Source organism: Ambystoma mexicanum, chromosome 4q, assembly GCF_040938575.1.
Source record: "Ambystoma mexicanum isolate Mex_15411 chromosome 4q, UKY_AmexF1_1, whole genome shotgun sequence".
NCBI lineage: Eukaryota > Metazoa > Chordata > Amphibia > Caudata > Ambystomatidae > Ambystoma > Ambystoma mexicanum.
In genome coordinates, this window is record NC_090928.1 from 300,244,120 (window position 1) to 300,265,315 (window position 21,196).

At 45.0% G+C, this 21,196-nt stretch overlaps 2 protein-coding genes across 2 annotated transcripts in view; one reads left to right on the plus strand and one right to left on the minus strand.

Annotated features, from left to right (window-relative positions):
* Positions 1-21,196, minus strand: part of TRAPPC3L (trafficking protein particle complex subunit 3L) — a 392,150-nt gene that overhangs the window by 87,508 nt on the left and 283,446 nt on the right. The window lies entirely within an intron of this gene.
* CALHM5 (calcium homeostasis modulator family member 5) overlaps positions 15,384-21,196 on the plus strand; it is a 50,413-nt gene continuing 44,600 nt past the window's right edge. Inside the window, exon 1 of the mRNA XM_069607869.1 lies at positions 15,384-15,986. Coding sequence (XP_069463970.1) covers positions 15,447-15,986 — 540 coding nt within the window. The 5' untranslated portion in view covers positions 15,384-15,446. The remainder of the gene's footprint in view (positions 15,987-21,196) is intronic.

Below are 21,196 nucleotides of genomic sequence, written 5' to 3' on the forward strand. Positions count from 1 at the left end.
CGTAAGAGGTCAGAACAGGCTGAGTGATGTCCCTGTGGATACCAGGTGAGTGTTACACCGGAAGACACATTTTTTATAAGAAGGATGACTTTTCCTAACCCTTTTGGTTGGGAGGGCAACATTTCCGTGGCAAATCACAACCCAGGTACAGAATGAAAGAACAGATAAAAGACAGATGCTTGAGTAAAACATCTTTAAGCATCTGAACAAGAGGAGTCTTGGCTGAGCTGCAGTTTCCCAACCTGGACCTGAAGGAGCTTTTCTGTCACCAGCCCTGGAAGCGCTACCTCTTGGTTCTATTTCCTACTGGACCTACTTGCTTGCCCTGGAGGAGAACTGTTGGCTGCTGACTTCACCACTCACCCCAGAGCAGGGATGGCAGGATGGAAGTTTTAAGAAACAGAAACAAAACCCTTCAATTTGGGACGTTAAATGTGCGCAGAACGTACATTGCAGACCATCACCTCCTTCTGGCAGTCTCTAGGAATGTTCTTAGCACCAAGTTACCTTTTTTTTCAGAATACCCCATCATTAGCATCCAGCGGCCAAAGCGCAATTAATAGATTTTCAGGGGACATTTAGTATTTCAGCCCCCTGCTGGATGCCTTTCCTGTGATAATATGCAGCTATTAACCACCTCACTGCATTCTTTTAGCTTTATTATAATTTAAACACCCCCACTTGCACCTTTGACTGTTTTTACCAGTTGTCAGACAAAGGGGGCTTCTAAACATCATGCTGAGAATCCCCACCAGCCTTCAAACATCTTCAGCTGGCGCTGCCCCAGAGCACCGTCCCAGACTGACCCAAAGTCTATGGAACCCACCTTTGGTACTTTGCTCAGAAACACATGTAAATATGGTTAGTAAATGCATGACTGTGCAATTTTGCTGGACATTTACTACATTTACATGATCTAGGTGGTAAAATAGCTTAGTAGGTTGATGCACCCGCTGCATCCTATCCCATCAGAGCCAACTCAGACTTTCATCCTACTAAAAGTGATCAAAGGAATGCCATTGAGTGGCTCTTGGAAACCTTTGTGGATTACAAGAGTTCTAAGGAGTTGCATGATTGTGTTAGGAAGTGATAAAAACAATGTATTTTTTAAATATACATACTTTTATTTTTAATTTTGCCTAAAAGTTGGCAAAGCGAAACTTCTTTAAAAAGTGTGAAAAGGCTTTCTTTTCGGTTTGTTAGGTACATTGAAAGGAAAGGTGTTCTGAGATGTTTTCACCATTATGGACCATTATGGACATTATTATAAGTGGGTTTGGCAATAAACATGCCAGAAAGGATCCGGGAGATCATAGCACTGCACATTCCCAAACACCAACACCAGCCAACACAAGCCCCTAGCCACATACACACACAACCTCCCTAGCATTGTGTATACACCAACCCACTACAAAGCACAACCAAATCTCCCCACAGTTCACATACACCATACTCCATGGCACACCTGCATCACCTAGCACTGTGCATACACTCCTCACCACCACACTGCACACTGCACTCCACTACTAAGCTCATTCATACACACCACCCCACTGCACTGCACACCCACACAGCTCTATACTCACACCATCCACTGCATTGCACACATGCATATGCACATAGCGCCAACACTTGCAACATCCACACAATGAATGTACTCCGCCCCAACCCTGCTCTTCACACATTTCCTCCCGCCCTGCACTGACACAATCTCCAAACTACATGCAGTTTTACAGCCCAAAACTGATTTGCACACACTGTCTCCAGCACTCACATATAGGCTCTTTCACTGAACACATGCTTAACACTGCCCACAGCATTGTACTGTACACACAAATCAACTTCATCACCACACATATTGTCAGCAGCACTTCATTGTAGTGTACAAAAGCACACTAACCCCAGCACTGTGCACACACTCCCCCAGCACTGTACACACAACGTGCCCCAGCATTGATTGCACACACAGCACTGTTTCAACATGGCCTCAGCACTAACCAGCATGGACACAGCATGAGCCCAGCGCTGCATATACACACACACACACACGCACACACAAACACACTGCCCAAGTACTGCATAATTACAACTCACCCACACAGCTGTCTGCACACACCACCCTCAGAACTGCACTGTGCACACACACAACATTACAGCAGTGCACTCCACACATACCTACTTGCTGCTCAACCTGCCCCAGCACAAGACATATTCATCCCACTGCACCATACACACACCCACAGGATATTTCTTTGAGGGCTAGCGGACATACTGAGGCCTGGGTTTACAGTGCTGTTGGTCATAATGGCATCTTGCTTTGTTGTGATAAATGGAAATAATGGAATTTGGCCTTGCTGTACTAACTTAGAACATTTAAATCCGCCATGGCTTTTGATAACTTGGCATTTTGGTATCTGGCCTTTCTGTGAAAATTGGGCATAATGGAAGCTGCCACTAATGTCCAAGTTGGGTGCAATGGAGTCTTTCACTACTGTGCTATCTAAACATCAGGGAACCTGCCGCTGCCTCCTAATTGGAATCATGGAGATTGGCACTGTTATACTAATTGTGCATAGCCTTGACAATGGTGTTGGTACCTGGGTATTGAATGGTAATGTTGCAAGAACCTGGTTAATTACAGGCAGTGCCTGGTAATGGTATGCATACCTTGAATTTTGATAAGAACATCTTCAAATGGTGAGTGCCAAGGACTTTTGATGAAGTTACCTGGTATAGGATAGAAAGATAAGGTGCATGTTGTGAGCCCTGGATCACGTCCTAACAATACCTAACAAATTCTGGTTCTCTTTGGGATCATGATGCAAATAGCTGGTACTTAGCATTAGTGCCTAGAGTTATGATGACAATGCCTATAAAATGCTTAAAGATGAGCCAAAACTGGTGGCTTCATCAATACCTGTTCTAAGTGTTGTCTAAAGTGTTGCAGCAGGCATGGCAATAGGCAAATGAGTGATTGGAACTGACAACCTTTATTGTGCTCATTATACAAAATTGGGTTCTTATATCACACTTGACGTTGGAGCCAGCCTCTAAGCACAGGGCCGAGCTTTGAACCTGTGCTGCTCGTCATTGTCTTCCTTCCAAACCAGCGTGTTGCCTCTGAGCTATCTTCCCGACCCCAGCACCTGAAATTCCTCTCCCTCTCTCAAATACTTCTCCACCAGATCCTCTTATTTGACCACCACTCTCACTCTAATTTGTTAACAGCTCTCCTCCTGTCTTCTCCCTTCATTCACTCTCTCCCAACCCTGCACCTTTCGTTCTCCTCCATTTAACTCTTCCACCAACCCGTGAGAGGCTCTGAAATGATTGTTAAATACCCAGAAATCTAATATTCCTTCTGTCTGGACAATTAACAACTTTATGCAGCATCAACAGGTATTCTTCAGTCTCAGAACTGGTAGAAGGTTTTGGGAAGGATCCTTCCCATTGAAAACGCTTTCTTTGCACAGCTGAAGCCACTGCAGATCCTCTTAACTGTTCCAGCTTTGCCCTGAAGCTTCAGTGCTCTGTAACAACTGAACCCCTTGCTACACTCAACAATGTGTCAAGAAAAACTGGCACATGTTGCTGTGTGCACTATACATAAAGTAAACATGGATCTGGAAGAAATATAAGCAATAGCAAAAGAATATGTCATGCATACTGAATGGCACAAAAGAAGTAACACACGTTCATGATCCTCACTGAATATTTATGTATTTATTTATTCATTTATATAGCGCACCTAACCCTGGAGTATCTGGGCGCATATGAAATTATTGGCCCTTTTTACTATGTGTCTATTCTTCCAAAGAGAGATGGTGAAGGAGAAGACAAACAGCAGCCAAGGAGATGGGGCTGATCAGTCTAGATGGAATTTCATGTGTATCCTATGTGTCATCTTGAATATATGTTATATAATTGTATTTCTGACTCATGTTTCTTTATTCCCTTGTAAATGAACCAGTGTGTGTTATGTAGTACATATGTATGAAAACAAAATATATATTGTGAAATGCAACCCCTTTTTTTTGGTTTGTGCTATTGTTTATGCGTAGGTGAGATGTTTTGTCATAAGCAGATCAGCACACACTGCACTGTTAATGCTGCCTGTGAATGTTGGTGACAACGTCAATGGTGTATACATGTGAATGCTGTGAGGATGGGTCTGCCTTGCTCTCCTCTCACTCACCAGGTGTTAGCGGCAGAATTCTGAGTGAACTTCCATCAGAAGTGGCACCCCATGCAACAGAAATCACACTATGTGGGTTCCTTCCAACTATGCCACCTTAGTGTTCTAGGACACCATCAGTGTGTGTGGCTTTCTCCGCCAATGTATTGTCAGTGTTATAAGGCTCCAAAGTAGTCTGTGTAGCAATAGCTCCAAAAGTACATTAAAAAAATGCATTAGGATTATTTGATTGTTGAATCTAAAATTGATTTTTTGAAACAACCATAAGCTTCTCCGTCAAGTGCCCAATGTTACAGGAGTCCAACAGTGCAGAGAGATATCTCTGAACTTTATTTCCTCATTTGGAGGATCCTCATTCAAATAGTGACGTTTACCTTTTTTGCATAAAAGACAACCAATTATTGTGACCCTCTACAAAACATTGTTCAAGTCCAACACATCAGTTGAACAATATAACAATATCAAATCCCCCACACTACAACTACACTGAGATGTTCAGAGAGATTTAGAGAATGTGTTTCCTTAAAATCTCTGTTGTTATATTTCAAATGTTTGAACATTTGTTTTAGCAGTGCACACATACTTTATTTCTGTTTTGATAAAAATGACAATCATCTTTACATTCTGTGCCATAAACCTACAACTTATTTGAAATGTATTTGTTTTTTTTAAACTGTCATTATTTGGTGTTGTTTCTTAAAATAAATCAAACATCACATATATGTATATGTGTTTTAACGCTTCAGCACTGAACCCTATGGGAGTTTGGACCGTGTCTGTAGCAAAGACCCCAAGGTGTCCCCTGGCCCCCCAGATTTTGAGTGTTTCCTATGCCTCTGAAGCCATGTGCTGGGATTCAGTAGTACCATACAGTTAAAGTTTGACAAAAGCTGTTGGGTGTGTTCTTTTCTGCATCACATTGAGACTCAGGCATAGTAAATGTGTCACACGTGTCCTACATAGATCCTTAGCTGCACAATTGTTGGCAGGTGATAATCCGAGACTTGACGATGTGCAAGTCTATATTTCAGAATCAATGAGGTATGAATCATTTTTTTCTACCACATATACACGAAAATTGATGCATAAAAATCCCTGCATGTTTTCGTAATGTTTATAATTTGTGTTGCCGGGGACTGTACCTTTCTGCTCAATTGCTTCTTGAAGAAAAAGGAGAGAAACATATTAAGCTTATCATGAAATTCTAGCTCACAACTCTGGGAAAATGCATACATCAAAGCAATGGACAATGGGAGCACCAGGAGATCAGAAACACTGTCAATTGTTGCCAAGATACATATGGAGGCATACACGGAGGGATGGGTCCAATGGTTACTTCAGAATGGAAATGGGTGTTAGGCAGAAACCTGTGCAGTTCCCTTAGTGACCACTGCAAAAGATTTAAGACTACAGGTGTTTGGCAGTAAACCCACTTGGTAGCAGTCTGTACCACACAGATTCACTTGGTATCTGTGGCTGAGCAGTCAGACTTCCCTCAAGAAGAGTTAGGCAGTATATAGAGTATACACAATAGGTACAGAGATAGAGTAGCACAAGCAAACACTGACCAGAGCTTTGGTGTAAACGTATATAATTATTTATTTAAAGACACACTTGTAAATTACACTAGCACAAAGAGATAGGTAAATTCAGCACACAGTCACTATTATATATATACAACCCTAATTACTTATTAGACAAGTCTTAATGAGAAACACCACTTATTTTCAGACAGAGGTGAGCGCTTAACTTAAGATGGCACTCTAATAAGTTATTAAAAAGGGAGGGAAAAAGGCAGAGTTATGGAAGCACAAAAATGTCAATACTTTTCAAAGAACCACAGTAAGGCAGGATAGGCAGAGTTCTACTGGAGAGCAAGGAAGTCAATTGCAAGGCCCACTCTTGGAGAGAGCAAGCAGAAAGGGCCCAGGTTCACACAGTGGGGGAATGCCTAAAGAGTCTTGTAGATAGTTCGCACACAAAGAATGAAATTAAAGTCAGGAAAAGTTAGCTAGGTTGTCCCAGGCCAGCCCAGGTTAGAAAGTCGAGGCTTTACTGTCACCCCGAACGATCTGTCGCAAGGGAAGCCAAGCGGGACACAGTACCTTAAGTGGGAAGGACGCTCCAGCGGGGGCAGTTGTTCCTGGCAGCGGATGCAAGTCAGTGTTTCGTCCAGAGGAAGAGGAGGTCTCGACGTGGAGGAAAGATGAAGGTCGTTGCAATGCCAGGGAAGAAACCAGCCGCAAAGTTCTTCGGTTAAAAGGTACTTCCCTTCTATTCGCGGTAGTGGTAAACCGTGGTATTCCGGCCACGAGGTGCTCCAGGAAGGCGAAAAAAAGGCAAAACTGGTTATCCCCACCAGTCAAAGGAAGAAGACTCTCCGGACTGGAGATCTCCTCTGTCGTCGGGAAAAGTGGTGAGACGGTTCAGCAGGGCTCCACCGGTGGTGTCGTCGTTGCAGGTCGGCTCAGCTTCTCCCTCCTCGGAGTGCGACTTGAGTTGCCAAGGTAACTCAGTCCAGGGTGCCTAAACCCCCTCCCACACCCCCTGTGGTACCCAGACAGAGTGACACCACTTTTGGAGGCTTCTGTGGAGAAGCCCGCCAAAAAGTGGAACAAAGGGCTCGACTTGGGTTGGAGTCACAGAAGAGAACACAAACGCCATTTTAGAATCGAGTTCTGGCAAAAAATACCAACCGGTGAATTAATATTAAATAAATAAACCGACGGTATGTTCGAGGCTGTAGGAATTAAATAATTAAAGTTGGTAGCCTCGAACAATGGGAAAATCCCATAGAGATATATTTGCGGTCGAATATAAAAAGTAGTATCCACTGCCACCAGCCAAAACTCGATCAGGGGGGGCGGAGACGTGCCCCCTCGAACAACAGACCCCCGGGCAATCAAATTGTCCCGACCAGTACGTCCACAATATGATGGTTTGTACTGGTTTCTGTTCATAATTTGGGACTAGTAAAGCCAATGGTGACTTTACATGCCCTGGGAGACAGTAGTCAGTCCCAGGGTATGGAGTCTATGTTTGGGGGTCGCTACGACACCCCTGGGTTACAGCACGGAGGGAGCTATGTAACCCACATCAAAAGCACATGAAACCCTATGGAGTAAAAGACCCCATAGCCCATAAAACACATGGAAAGACAAAGGAACACCTCAAATCATGTCTAAGAGTGGGAGTAAAAAGAGTCTCACTCTGAGCAGGAGAAAGAAATAAACCCCAACAAATCCAGTAAAGCTGCTGGAGGACTCACTAGGTTTGGGAAATTAGCCTTTACAGAGAATTCTCCCTAACACTCGACCCCCACCCCCCCCAGACTAAGGGACAGGAGGATTTAATCCACTCCTGGATGAACCTCATACCTCTAGTCGATGACATACATCCTAGAGAGTCCATCAGCATGTTGATGGTGACACCCCGACCTGTGCTCAGTGGTGAAATCAAACCCTTGCAGGCAGATTGACCATCTCAATAGTTTTGGATTTTCCCCTTTCATTTGCATCAACCATCTCAAGGGTTGGTGGTCAGTCTGAATGACAAAAGTAGAACCATACAAGTATGGCCTAAACTTCTTCAGTGCCCGCACAATAGCAAAACATTCTCTTTCAATAGTTGCCCACCTTGTCTCAGGATCCTTCAGCTTTCTACTGATGAAGCAAATGGGGTGCTCCCTACCTTTCTCATCCAGTTGGCTAAGGACTGCACCTATACCGACATTACAAGCATCTGTCTGCACAATGAAAGTGTGGTGGTAGTCAGGAGCTCTCAATACTGGTGCTTGGCAAAAAGCTTTCTTCAGGTTTTCAAAGGCCTGATTGCATTACTCATTCCATTTGACCTTCTTAGGGAATTTTGGAGAGGAGATTACATTCAGTGGAGAAGCTATGGTCCCATAGTTCTCTATGAAATTCCTGTAATACCCAGTGAGGCCTAAGGAGGCTCTCACCTGGGTTTGAGTAGTAGGTGTTGTCCAATTTTGCACAGCTTCAATCTTACTGAGCAAAGGCCTTATTTCTCCACCTCCTACCTCATGCCCAAGGTAGACCACCTTACTCTGACCAATTTGGCATTTACTTGCCTTTATGGTCAGATTGGCCTATCCAAGAGCCTGCAAAACATGTCCTAGGTGGTTCATATGCTCTTTCCAGGATTGGCTGAATACTGTAATGTCATCCAAGTATGCCATGCAGAAATCCTCCATCCCATCCAGAACCTGATTTACCATCCTTTCGAATGTTGCAGGTGCATTTTTCAATCCAAAAGGCATAACCTTAAATTGGTATAAGCCAACTGGGGTAGAAAATGCAGTCTTCTCCTTGGCATGGTCTGTCAGGGCTATTTGCCATTGGCCTGACGTAAGGTCAAATGTGCTGAGGAACTTGGCTGAACCAAGTCTTTCCACCAACTCATCTGTCCTTGGCAAAGGGTGGGCATCAGTCTTGGCGACTGCAATAAGAGCTCTATAGTCCATGCAGAACCTCAATTCTTTGGATCCTGCCTTTGGTACTAACACAGCTGGGCCAGACCATGGGCTAGTAGAGGGCTCTATTACCCCGAGATCAAGCATCTTCTTGACCTCCACTTTGATGTGTGTCCTTACATTTTCTGACATTCTATATCCTCTGCTTTTGACTGGCAGACAGTCACCAGTGAGTATATCATGCTGTCCCCAAGGGGTCACGCCTGTGAAAGTGAGAACAGAGAGGCAAACTGATTTAACATGGCTTTGCACTCTTCTTGTTGCTCAGGTGTCAGATTTGAAGAGAGATTTACTCCTTCAATCTTTTCGTCCAAGGGTAAGCCTCTGAGGAGATCAGGGAGAGCTTCACTCTCTTCTTCCTCTTCTGTTGAAGCTAGAAGCAAGGCTCCTACTTCAGGCCTGGAGACCTACGCCTTTAGTCGGTTGGTGTGGAAGACTCTGGGAGCCTCCTTGGGATTGCCCAAGTCCACCAGATAGTTCACCTCTCCAAGTTTACCCACAACCTTGAAGGGTCCCATCCATTTATCTTGCAAGGCCCTCTGCCTTGTTGGGATCATAACTAGAACTAGCTGGTCTTGAGTGAACTCAACCATATTAACCTTCTGGTCATGCCAATGCTTGACCAAAGCTTGTCCAGCTTTCAGGTTATCATTAGCTTCTGCCATCATTTGTGACATTCTCCTCTGGAGACCTATCACATAGTCAGTCACTCTGACTGGCTTGGGGGAAGGAGCACTCTCCAACCCCTCGTTAATCAGGGCCAATGGACCTCTGACTGGATGGCCATAAAGAAGTTCAAAGGGAGAATAGCCTACTCCCTCCTGAGGGACATCTCTATAAGCAAAGAGAAGGCATGGCAATAGAAGGTCCCACTTTCTTTTAAGGGGATCTTCTAAAGCACCTATCATGCGCTTCATGGCTCGGTTGAACCTTTCTACCAACTCATTTGTCTGAGGGTGGTAGGCGGTAGAGAACTTGAAAGTAACTCCACAGGTTTTCCACATGGCTTTCATGTAGTGGGACATAAAATGTGACCCCCTGTCAGAGATTACTTCCTTAGGAAACCCAACCCTGGTAAACATACCAAGGGGGCCTTAGCCACAGCCTAAGCTGTAACAGTCCTCATGGGAATCCCCTCAGGGTACCTAGTAGCATGGTCTACTACAACAAGGATAAACCTGTTGCATGAGGAGGTTGGGGGATCAAGGGGAACAACAATGTCAATCCCTACCCTCTCAAATGGGACTCCCACAACTGCGAGAGGCACTAAAGGTGCCACATTCTTGGACCCAACCTTACCAGAAGTCTGGCAGGTATGGCAGCTCTTGCAAAACTTATCTACCTCAGCCCCCATCTTTGGCCAATAAAAGTAGAGTGAGAGCCTTTCTTTGGTCTTCTTGAAACTCAAGTGACCAGCCAAAGGCATCTCATGGGCCAGTTGCAAGAACTGTTGTCTGTTTTCTTGAGGTACTACAAGCCGCTTGTAGTCTCCAGGTGCAGACTCCGTTGTTTCACTGTAGAAGAGGCCATCTTCCCAGTGCAACCTATACTTCCTAGGCTCTTGCCCATCAGCCTGAGAAGCTGCCTGTTGGCGAAGACCTTCCAGAGTTGGGCATTCTCTCTGTCCCTTACTGAAGTCTGCCCTGTTGGGTCCACCTTCTGCCAGTAAAGACTGCAGCTCAGGATGGTCAACAGGATCCAGATCTCCAATGAGTTTTTGGCCTTCCACTAGCTCTTCTTCAGAGTCTAGCTCCACCATACAGGGCTGTACCTCCCTCTCAGCGTCAGCTGGAGGTGGAGTTACAGGTGTAACTTTGGACAACCTAGGGGAAGTCCTTGTTGGAAGCACTGGAGTGCTTGCTGTTGGCTGTTTCTTGGAAGTCTTGGGTTTCCCCTTTGCTTCTTTTTGTTTAGTGATAGCAAGTTGTAACTCCAGTGGAGAAGGAGTGATATCTGTCTTCATCATCTCCTTGGGAGTACCTCTTATGGTTCTCTCCCTTGCAGGACTGGTGAGCTCCTGTAACCTTTTACTAGGAGGTCTGGGGGTATGTGACACTACTCCAAGAGTTTTCAGGTCATTACCCAACAGAACCCTTCCTGGTACCTCACTTTGTATGTTGACAGGTATCTTCACAGTCATGTCATTACACTGGATGAGAACTGGTAATTGGGGATGCATCTGCACAGGCCCTCCAGCTAACTTGGTGAGGCGTTTGGGTGCCTTAGCAACATGCTCAGCCTGAAAAAAGATGTATCCACCACAGTTATGCTGGCCCCAGTGTCTCTAATGGCAGGAGTCTCCTGACCATTCACCAGGACACTGTCCTTATAATACTCTTTAGTATTATCTGGGATAGAATTATACACATCTAAATTCTGTTGTTCCCACAACCCCAGAGACACTAAAGAAACACTGGCTGAGACTCCAATGGGTTCATCAGCCAGCAGTAGAAAGTTTCCACTTGCCATTTGTACTTCCTCCTCTGGAGCGAAGGCTAAGGAGGCAAGCTGGACCCCTGAAGGTTTACCCTTACATCTGGGATCTCCTTTCACGTGGTCAGGCGAACCACAAACATAGCATTTACCAAATGCTTTCTGGAATGGTGGCTTGCTCTGACCTCCTTCTGGTTTACCACAAGAGGGTACACTATGATTTGGTTTCCCTTGTGGTTTACCCTTATTGTTCTGTTTGGGGCCCTCTTTGGGATTCGAATTATTAGAATTCTCCTTGGAGTCCTTTTTTGGCTGTTTCCCCTCATCCTTTTTCTGAGTTACCCCAGAGTCCTTGTGAGTAGCCCTGTTGGCAACCCACAAGTCGGCAGCCTTAGCTAGTTTTCTGGAATCTAATTCCTTTCAATCAACCAAGTGCTGTCTGAGCTCAGGAGAGCAGGCATCATAAATTGACTCCAACATCACAAGATTCTTCATTCCCTCATAAGTGTTCACCTTGTAACCCTTAATCCATCCCTCTAAGTTCTTCAAACTTTCACTCACCCAGGTACCCCAAGGGGTACCATCATGCTTTTTGAGGGTCCTAAACCTCTTAAGGTACTGGGAAGGGGTCTTCCCAAATCTAGCTATCAAAGCTAGTTTCACACATTCATAATCCTTCTTATGCTCCTCCCCCAACTCCATTACCACATCAGTTGCAACAGGGGGGAGCCTAGAGAACAACCAGGAAAGTAACTCATTTCCTGTAATGTTCTGGAGCCCATGATTATATTCAAACAAACTCAACCAATCCAACACATCCAACTTAGGCTCATACATACCCACCAACTCCTTAGGCATCCGGGGTCTTTTGGGACTGGAACTCCTAGAGGATTCGGAGAGAGAAGCACTTTCCACAGACAATTCTTTCATTTCCTGCTCATGGTTGAGCTCCATTTCTCTGAGCCTTAGTTCTTGGTGCCGTTGTTCTGTTTGAGCACTAATTCTTTTGAATTCTAATTCAAGCTTCATTTTTTCTAGTTCCATATATTGAGGATTAAGTGTGGGACCTGGTAAAGGTCCAGTAGGTACAGCTGGCAGGGCAGGTAGAGGCCCAGGGGAGACAACTCTAACATCTTCCACCTCCTCTTCTGCTTCTGACTCAAAGTTATAAATACTAACATTCATATCAATATCATTGCTGTTATCTACAGTTGCTGGAGTGGTAGGTTCCTCTGAACCACCATCCAGACTTTGGTTTGCTAACAACCTTTCTATTAGCTCCATTTATTTTCTTGCCTTTAGTCAGGAGATTCTTATGCTTACAGAGAACTCTTAAACAATCATCAGTTTTTGTAGCAAGGGACTCTTGACTATAACTTTCCATAGTTTACATGTTTTAGAAAATACTTCTTTAGTGCTAAGCTTTGTGGTCTATAAGCACACTAAAATGTATACTCAATACAAATCCCACCGCTGTACACCAGTGTTAGGCAGAAACCTGTGCAGTTCCCTTAGGGACCACTGCAAAAGATTTAAGACTACAGGTGTTTGGCAGTAAACCCACTTGGTAGCAGTCTGTACCACACAGATTCACTTGGTAGCTGTGGCTGAGCAGTCAGACTTCCCTCAAGAAGAGTTAGGCAGTATATAGAGTATACACAATAGGTACAGAGATACAGTAGCACAAGCAAACACTGACCAGAGCTTTGGTGTAAACGTATATAATTATTTATTTAAAGACACACTTGTAAATTACACTAGCACAAAGAGATAGGTAAATTCAGCACACAGTCACTATTATATATATACAACCCTAATTACTTATTAGACAAGTCTTAATGAGAAACACCACTTATTTTCATACAGAGGTGAGCGCTTAACATAAGATGGCACTCTAATAAGTTATTAAAAAGGGAGGGAAAAAGGCAGAGTTAGGGAAGCACACAAATTTCAATACTTTTCAAAGAACCGCAGTAAGGCAGGATAGGCAGAGTTCTACTGGAGAGCAAGGAAGTCAATTGCAAGGCCCACTCTTGGAGAGAGCAAGCAGAAAGGGCCCAATTTCACACAGTGGGGGTATGCCCAAAGAGTCTTGTAGATAGTTCGCACACAAAGAATGAAATTAAAGTCAGGAAAAGTTAGCTAGGTTGTCCCAGGCCAGCCCAGGTTAGAAAGTCGAGGCTTTACTGTCACCCCGAACGATCTGTCGCAAGGGAAGCCAGGCGGGACACAGTACCTTAAGTGGGAAGGACACTCCAGCGGGGGCAGTTGTTCCTGGCAGCAGATGCAAGTCGGTGTTTCGTCCAGAGGAAGAGTAGGTCTCGACGTGGAAAGATGAAGGTCGTTGCAATGCCAGGGAAGAAACCAGCCGCGGAGTTCTTCGGTTAAAAGGTACTACCCTTCTATTCGCGGTAGTGGTAAACCGTGGTATTCTGGTTGCCGGGGTGCTTGGCATGGGCAAGGCGGCCACGAGGTGCTCCAGGAAGGCGAAAAAAGGCAAAACTGGTTATCCCCACCAGTCAAAGGAAGAAGACGCTACGACACCCCTGGGTTACGGCACGGAGGGTGCTGTGTAACCCACATCAAAAACACATGAAACCCATGGAGTAAAAGACCCCATAGCCCATAAAACACATGGAAAGACAAAAGAACACCTCAAATGTCTAAGAGTGGGAGTAAAAAGAGTCTCACTCTTAGCAGGAGAAAGAAATAAACCCCAAAAAATCCAGCAAAGCTGCTGGGGGACTCACTAGGTTTGGGAAATTAGCCTTTACAGAGAATTCTCCCTAACAATGGGCAGGCGTGTACTCAACAGGTTTGGGTTCATTGGAAGTCAGTAGGAATGTGTGTGTTTAAACATCAAATAAAACGCCTGTTGATGATTTGAATGTAAAGTGAGGTTTCGTTGGACCTGGGATGATCCCGAGTTCTACGGGGTCTGTATTGAAATGGGCAGTCTCTTAGGTTGAGATTATTATTGATTATTTATTATTTTTGCATTTACAGCGCACATAACCCGTAGGCATCTAGGCGCTAGTTTCATTGTGGAAAGGCAGGTTATTTATTTATTTTTTGCATTTTAAAGCGCTCACACAGCTCAGGGGCATCGAGGCTCTGTTACAGGAATATGTCTTAGTTGCGTATTTATAATGCGCTTAATACCCAGAGGTTTCTAAGCATGGACCCGGGGATCAAACCTGTGTTGCATCGTGTCGTCTTATTTCCAAGGAGATCATGTTGCCACTGAGCTATCCTCCCTGAACAATGCGTTCGATTTTTTTTCTCAATTTTTTTCTTTCAAGCACGAGTCCGGAATTCGAACCTGTGTTTGCTCAGTGTGGTCTTGCTTCCAAGACCCGCGCGTTGCCACAGAACTATCCTCCGGTCCCGGGAGTATTATTAGGGTATTTATTGAGCACAGACCTAGCTTCGGGAAGCAACAGAGCACTTTACAATCATAGGGAGAAGAACAGAGGGAGGGAAGCAGAGGAAAAGGGAGTGGGGCGCTAACAGGGGAGGGTTGGCATTTGGCAGCAAGGGATCGACAAGCAACCAGGGAGGCGAGACAGTGGGGAGCAGATCACTCTAAGGTAGTGTGGGGAGTGCCGGATGTGTGGACCTAGGTGAAGAAATGGTAGAAAATACATGTGACTGAAATATAATATATTACACACATATGAGGTAACAGGAGCATGGAAGGAAAACATGCAGAAGCCTCCAACATGTCACATATGTGTGACCCTGGTCAGGATTGAATGACTTGTATTATCTCCAGACATATTGTGAGACAACTGGTCCAGCATCAGATATCGATGCAAATTTGAAAAGGGTATGGGGAATGGCTAGTGATTAACTGTGGACGAATCTTATTAGAGGCTGATTCCAAAGATTTCCTGTTGGCTTGCCGCCAAATTTGTATTATTATACATGCATAAAAGTTTGGTTTTTTTTTAACCTTACTGTATTATTTGTAATTAGAATGTAACCCCAAAATTGTGCGTTGTAATTGCAGGATATTACCAATCCCCAACATTCAATTGTTAGCTTGATAGATTTATCAATCATGTAAAATGGGTGTGTAAAAAAAAAACCTATGTGGCATACAGCTTGTGTTGTAATTGCGATAGAATAAACATACACGAGGTACAGATATGGTTCAACAGTGCCCGGCGCGTAGAACCTGGAAGACTCGTTTTTCGTGTTTTATCTTTACACGCGCTTCCACATTCGTTTCCCTTATACAAATAGCTAACAGCGGTAGCAACTTGTATTTGCACGGTTTCTGTTTTGGGAGTCCATTGTGGATTTCCCCCGGCTTCAGACATGGAGGTTTTTAAGACGATTTGGAATTTTGCAGCCGATAAAAAAACGGCCATCGGTTACAGCGTCATGGGACTTATGACCATAGGCGGCCAACAGTTGTTTTCTCTGGTTGCCTTTAAATGCCCGTGTAGCCACCAAAACGTTCCCTACGGGTTTGTGTTTCTTTTTGTGCCAGCTTTGGTGCTGCTCGGCATGGGCTACTTCCTCAACAGCGCAACTTGGAAATTGTTTACCGGCTGCTGCGTGAACCCGCGAAAAATATTCCCGAAGGGACACTGCTGCCGGGGCCCCCAGGTGTTCCTCCAGGTCACCATGAAGGCTTTCTTCGCCCCGGTTCTCTGGCTTTCCATGGCGCTGCTGAACGGGACCTTTTATGAATGCGCAATGAGTGACTGGCAGACCCCGGTGTACGTTCGCGCCATTTGCGCCAACAAGTCAATGGAATGCCCAAAAGAACTACACAAGGTAGTGTGTGGAAAAACAAGCATGCCGGCGCCCGAGCGCGAGGAGATCCTGCGCGTGCTGCAGGCTGAGTCGCAGGTAGGATAGCCACGAACCAGGCACGCCTTCATTTACACAACAGAAAAAGCGCGCGTTTAACTTTTTCCACAGAGGGTTCCGTGTCTTTACGTTCGCAGTCTGACATGTTTACATGGCACTTCTGGTAGAGATTAGTCTGGGAGGGGTCTGAGCCACTCATTTCTGTAATAACTTGTCACCCCCTCTGTCGTCCGCACAGATTTTCAGCAAAGTATCAGTATGGTTCAGCTTTAGAAAGAAAAACAATCTCTTTTTTCAAATATTAAGCGATAGTAAAACTCATTTTTATTGACAAAATGTGCGACCATCGTTTCCATGGAAGGTAACTCATACCTGCTGAGTGCTCTTAAACAGAGTGTCATGTGACGGGCTGCCATGATCCCAGCTGACAGGAAAATGTACCTTGGGCCCAACGCTCGAAATATTTGTTGGCGAGAGTGCGCCCCCTTGACATGCGCCAAAACGATTGTAAAAATGTTTGCAGTATTCACAAAGGGCATCTGAATGTGTGAAGATGTCCGCTGTGACCCCTTTTATCAAATTGAGGTGTTTTTTTTTGCACACCTCAAAGCACATTACGAATTCACACACAGGAATGAATGTTCAGGAAACACATTTGCCTGCGCTTGTTGGAGCAGGTGCAGGGGACGTGCAACAGGCATGGGAATGTGCCATGCAAGACAGGGTCATTTCTGACCCCGCCGTTATGCATTTTTTTTTTTAAAAAAGGCACATCAGCTCTCTGTACTCACTTGCACATCTATTTTTCAAGTAGGGATAGAAATGTTATTTTTGTGTGTGACGTTTTGCAATGACGTCCCATTAAAGGACTGTTGTTGCCTGTGAACTGTAACCCCTTCCGCGTGAGTGTGGAGAGCATGTGATACATTAGTGGCTGGAACGTGCTCCTGATACTAATGTTTGCATGGGTATAAGCCACTGCATCATTTGCGCTGCAGCACAACCCTCTGGGAATATGGTCACCTTTCTCAATAAAATGACCTGCACACATCCCATAATCAGCATCTTAAAGACGCTCATCTTTTTAAGAATAGGCTCCTTTATTTCGTGGGGGTTGGGAGTGTGATAGGAGCATATTTTTAAATACATGATTAAGATGATAAAGCTTTGGAAATAGCCCACCATTTTGATGTATTAAATTCCCATTGGTACCCTGGTACAAGTGGATTAAGCCCACGTGACCTCTAACCTACCCCACTTGCTCCTTGTGTCTGCTCCGCCTTTCTTTCCCTTCTTAATCTTCATTCCAGCTTTTTTTCTTTTGCACTTGGTCAGCTGGTCCACTGGGTAATGGTCATATGACCTATAACCCCTCCATCTGCTAATCATTGCTAATCTTTTCCCTGCTCGGGAATTTAGCCACAAAGAAAAGTACAGAGACTCTATAACTCAATTGCTCGCCACATTGGACATCAAGCGACTTGTCACAGAACCCTAAAAAAAGGCAGTATACTTAACCTGGTAGTCACAATTTCTCCAGCCATCCAATGTGTCCCCACTGCCTTTTCACTGGACCGGCCACACAACCATGCCCACTCTGCTCCACCACACACCTTTTATCCACTAGAGACTTCATTCACCTCATGGCAAAACCATAAAGAATGTGGCCTGGTCTGTGCCCTTCCTGAAGCCGTAGGAAATGGGCAAAGGTGTTCTCCATGGTTCCATGGAAACTAAAAGCCCATGCTGAGTTACCATACAACACGGCACCCACAATGATCGGCTATTCCCAGGCTCAAAGCCTAATGTCTAGGCTCAGAAGAGCTCTGCACCTGTCTGCCTTTTACATGTTTGGCTTTTCATTTAAGCACATTAAATGAAATCATGTTTAATATAGGATGGCTGCAGACACAGCATTTAGGTGGTAATGGGGATGGCTAAGGTCTGCAGCATGTACCTTAAGTGTTGCTAATGTTCAGGGACGAGAAATGGGAGGGGTGCATAGAGCCACAAGCAGTGTACAACAATGACTACAAGCAGATGCTTTATCATGCATGATCTTTCACTGTTTTTCTTTCAGTCTTGTTAGTACAGCTGCAAAACCAAAAGGCGATTTCTTGGTGCGTGTAGAGAGAGTTTCAGCTCTCTGCCGGAGTGCTTGAAGAAACATATTATAGAGGGTCTCTAGTGCCTAGCAGCTGCTTCGTGATGCTTAGCAAATGCATCTAGGAGTAAACTCTGTTATATCGGCGGTCAGTTTGCAGATGTGAGTGGGGCTGCCAGAATTGGGAAGAGATTGTCTGAATGATGTTCTTTAAAGCTTTTTGTTTTGCTTCCAGATTACTTGTTTATAGATACATTTTTCATGTTTGTGCTGTACAACATTGTTACGTTATGTTATGCTAAAGGATATTTATACTGCGCACAATAACCACCTGAGTGGTCCCCTGGTGCCTGGCGAATCTGAAAAGCAAGGGGTAAGGTGTGGGGTGTGTGTTTTACGTTTGTGCTGCACTGCAGTGTGCTACTGACTATGGTAGAGATTCACATGTGTAAACACACACACACAAACACTTGGACTGAAGTATTTTTTACTACATCTATTACTTTTAAACTATGCCTGAAAATAGTATCTTGCAGCTGTTGTGGAACTTTAAAGGCAAATCATCTCTATGTTGGACTAGTTTAAGGAACCATGGTGTCTTTGTGAGGAATTCGACCATCTGCACAGTGGCTGTGCACTCGGCTGGGCTTTATTGACATTTTAAAAGAAATTGAATGATGGTAGATTAACCTCGGAAAATGTGTCGAGCTAATCCACACACATTTTCCGATGCTCACTGCCCGACAAAAACATAGACCCATGTACTCTGGGTGGGCACAGCCTACAGGCATCCCACCCCCCCCAACCCATTTAGTTGTAATGTGACAGCCAGGACTACATGAAAACACCTCAGAAGGCGGAGGGCCAGACCATCCTCCGGCCATGGACAGCCTGATTAAACATCAAAGGCTCCAGGGATCCGCCCTGTTCATTGTCACCTCTGTTGGTGGCAGGGTATACTGATGAGAGTTAATTGAAGCAGGCCTGCGAGAGGTCTGGTCACAGAGCTGACAAAGGGGACAGGAAACACAACACCTTTCTGATATGCATCTGTGTCAACCTGAAGTCAGCTCCCGCCCCTTAGTATCAAGGGCAATGAACTGTCATGTCTGGGACAACGGTTTACAGTAGGCAACCCCCGCAGGGAGACCCCCTTTCAGAGTGTAGAAGTATGTTATTTGATGGAGACAGAACGTCTGTTCGCGCCGCAACTTCAGGGGAGACCTGCGCTTTGATCAGGAACCACAGAGAGCTAATTTAACCAGAGAGACCCTTTGATCCACAAAAGACAGGAAGACGGGTGGGACTTAGTAGTACATGTTTTCACCCCTTTACCTTTCCTGGTGCAAAGAACTCTGGTTATGAGCTCACACATAACAGAAGATTGTTGGTGGGGACCCAGGATTGGTTTATTAAGGTATACTTAGCCGTTTATTAATGCTTATCATCTGTTACGCATCGCCAAAGGAGATGAATGGAAGACTGCCTTTCGCACTCCGTTCGGCTTATTTGAGTACCGAGTCATGCCCTTCGGTTTGGTGAATGCTTCTGCTGTTTTTCAACGGTTTATGGACCGGATGTTTTCAGACTTATTGTCTGTCTCCATGATCATATACCTGGACAACATCCTGATATATTCCGGCAATCTAGAGGACCACAAGACCCATGTCCAACAAGTTCTGGAAAGGCTTAGAGACAACCAACTCCTTGTCAAGCCAGAGAAGTGTGTTTTTGCTGCTACTTCAGTGCCCTATCTAGGGTATCACCTTTCTTAAAAGGGAATCTCCATGGATCCCAGTAAGGTGGCAGCTATTCTGGACTGGCCTTCTCCGACATCGATCAAAGAAGTGCAAAGGTTTCTCAGACTCTCTAATTTCTACCGCACATTCATCCCAAACTTCTCTGAGGCAGTTCTTCCTATAACTCGTCTACTCAAGAAAGTCAACAATCCCTTTCGCTGGACTTTCGAAGCAGAACAGAGTTTTCACGATCTCAAGAACCTCTTTTGCACTGCTCCCATTTTGCGCCATCCTGACCACAGCAGACAGTTCATCGTCGAGACTGACGCCTCGGCCATGGCCATTGGGGCTGTTCTGCTACAAGTGTTCGAAGGATGGGAGCACCCCATTTGTTACCTCTCTAAGACGTTGACTCCCAGCCAAATCAACTATTCCGTACTGGAAAAAGAATTGTTGGCCATTAAACAAGCATGTGAGACTTGGCGACATCTACTGATGGGAGCTAGGCAGACCGTCATCATCAGAACGGACCATAAGAATCTCAAGGTTCTGCGGAATATGGAGTGTGTTAACTCAAGGCAAGCCCGTTGGGCATATTTCTTTGCCCAATATGATCTGCAGATTACTTACTTGCCTGGTACCAACAATACGCTTGCGGATGCTCTCTATCGGAAGGGTCCCAAGTGTGAAGAGAAAAGACATACCCCTGAGCCGATGTTCCACAGGAATAGGATCCTGAATGTTGTCAATACCTTTTTGCAAGAGGTTCGAGCTGGTGTGGCTTCGGAAGGTACTGTTCCACAACCCAGAGGAGAGACACCCTACACCAAAAAGGAGGGTTTGCTATACCTCAACCATCGGTTATACATACCGTCCGGTCCATTACGTCTCAAGATCATAAATTGGTGTCATGATTCACTCACTGCAGGCCATCAAGGAAAGTTTAATACCACTGAATCTATCACTCGTTCCTTTTTTTGGCCAGAACTCAAGAAGAATGTTGAGGAATACATACTCAGTTGTCCTGTTTGTGCCATGACTAAATCCATTACTGGCAAACCCGTGGGCCTTCTTACCCAACCTGAGGTACCCTCTCGCCCTTGGGGATTGATTTCTACTGATTTGGAACTTCCCGTTTCCAACTCCTGCACATGTATTATGGTTACAGTCAACACCATGACGAAACTGGCTCATTTTTCCCCTCTGTATGGGCTACCTACCGCTACCGAGATGGCTGAGGTTTTCGCCCAGGATATTTTCCGTCTTCATGGTCTTCCTGACAAGATCATCTCTGATCGTGGCAGCCAATTCATCTCGAGGTTTTGGAAGGCTCTTTGTTCTCGCCTAGGTATGGAACGTGCCCTGTCGTCTGGTTTTCACCCACACACTAACGGCCAAACTGAGCG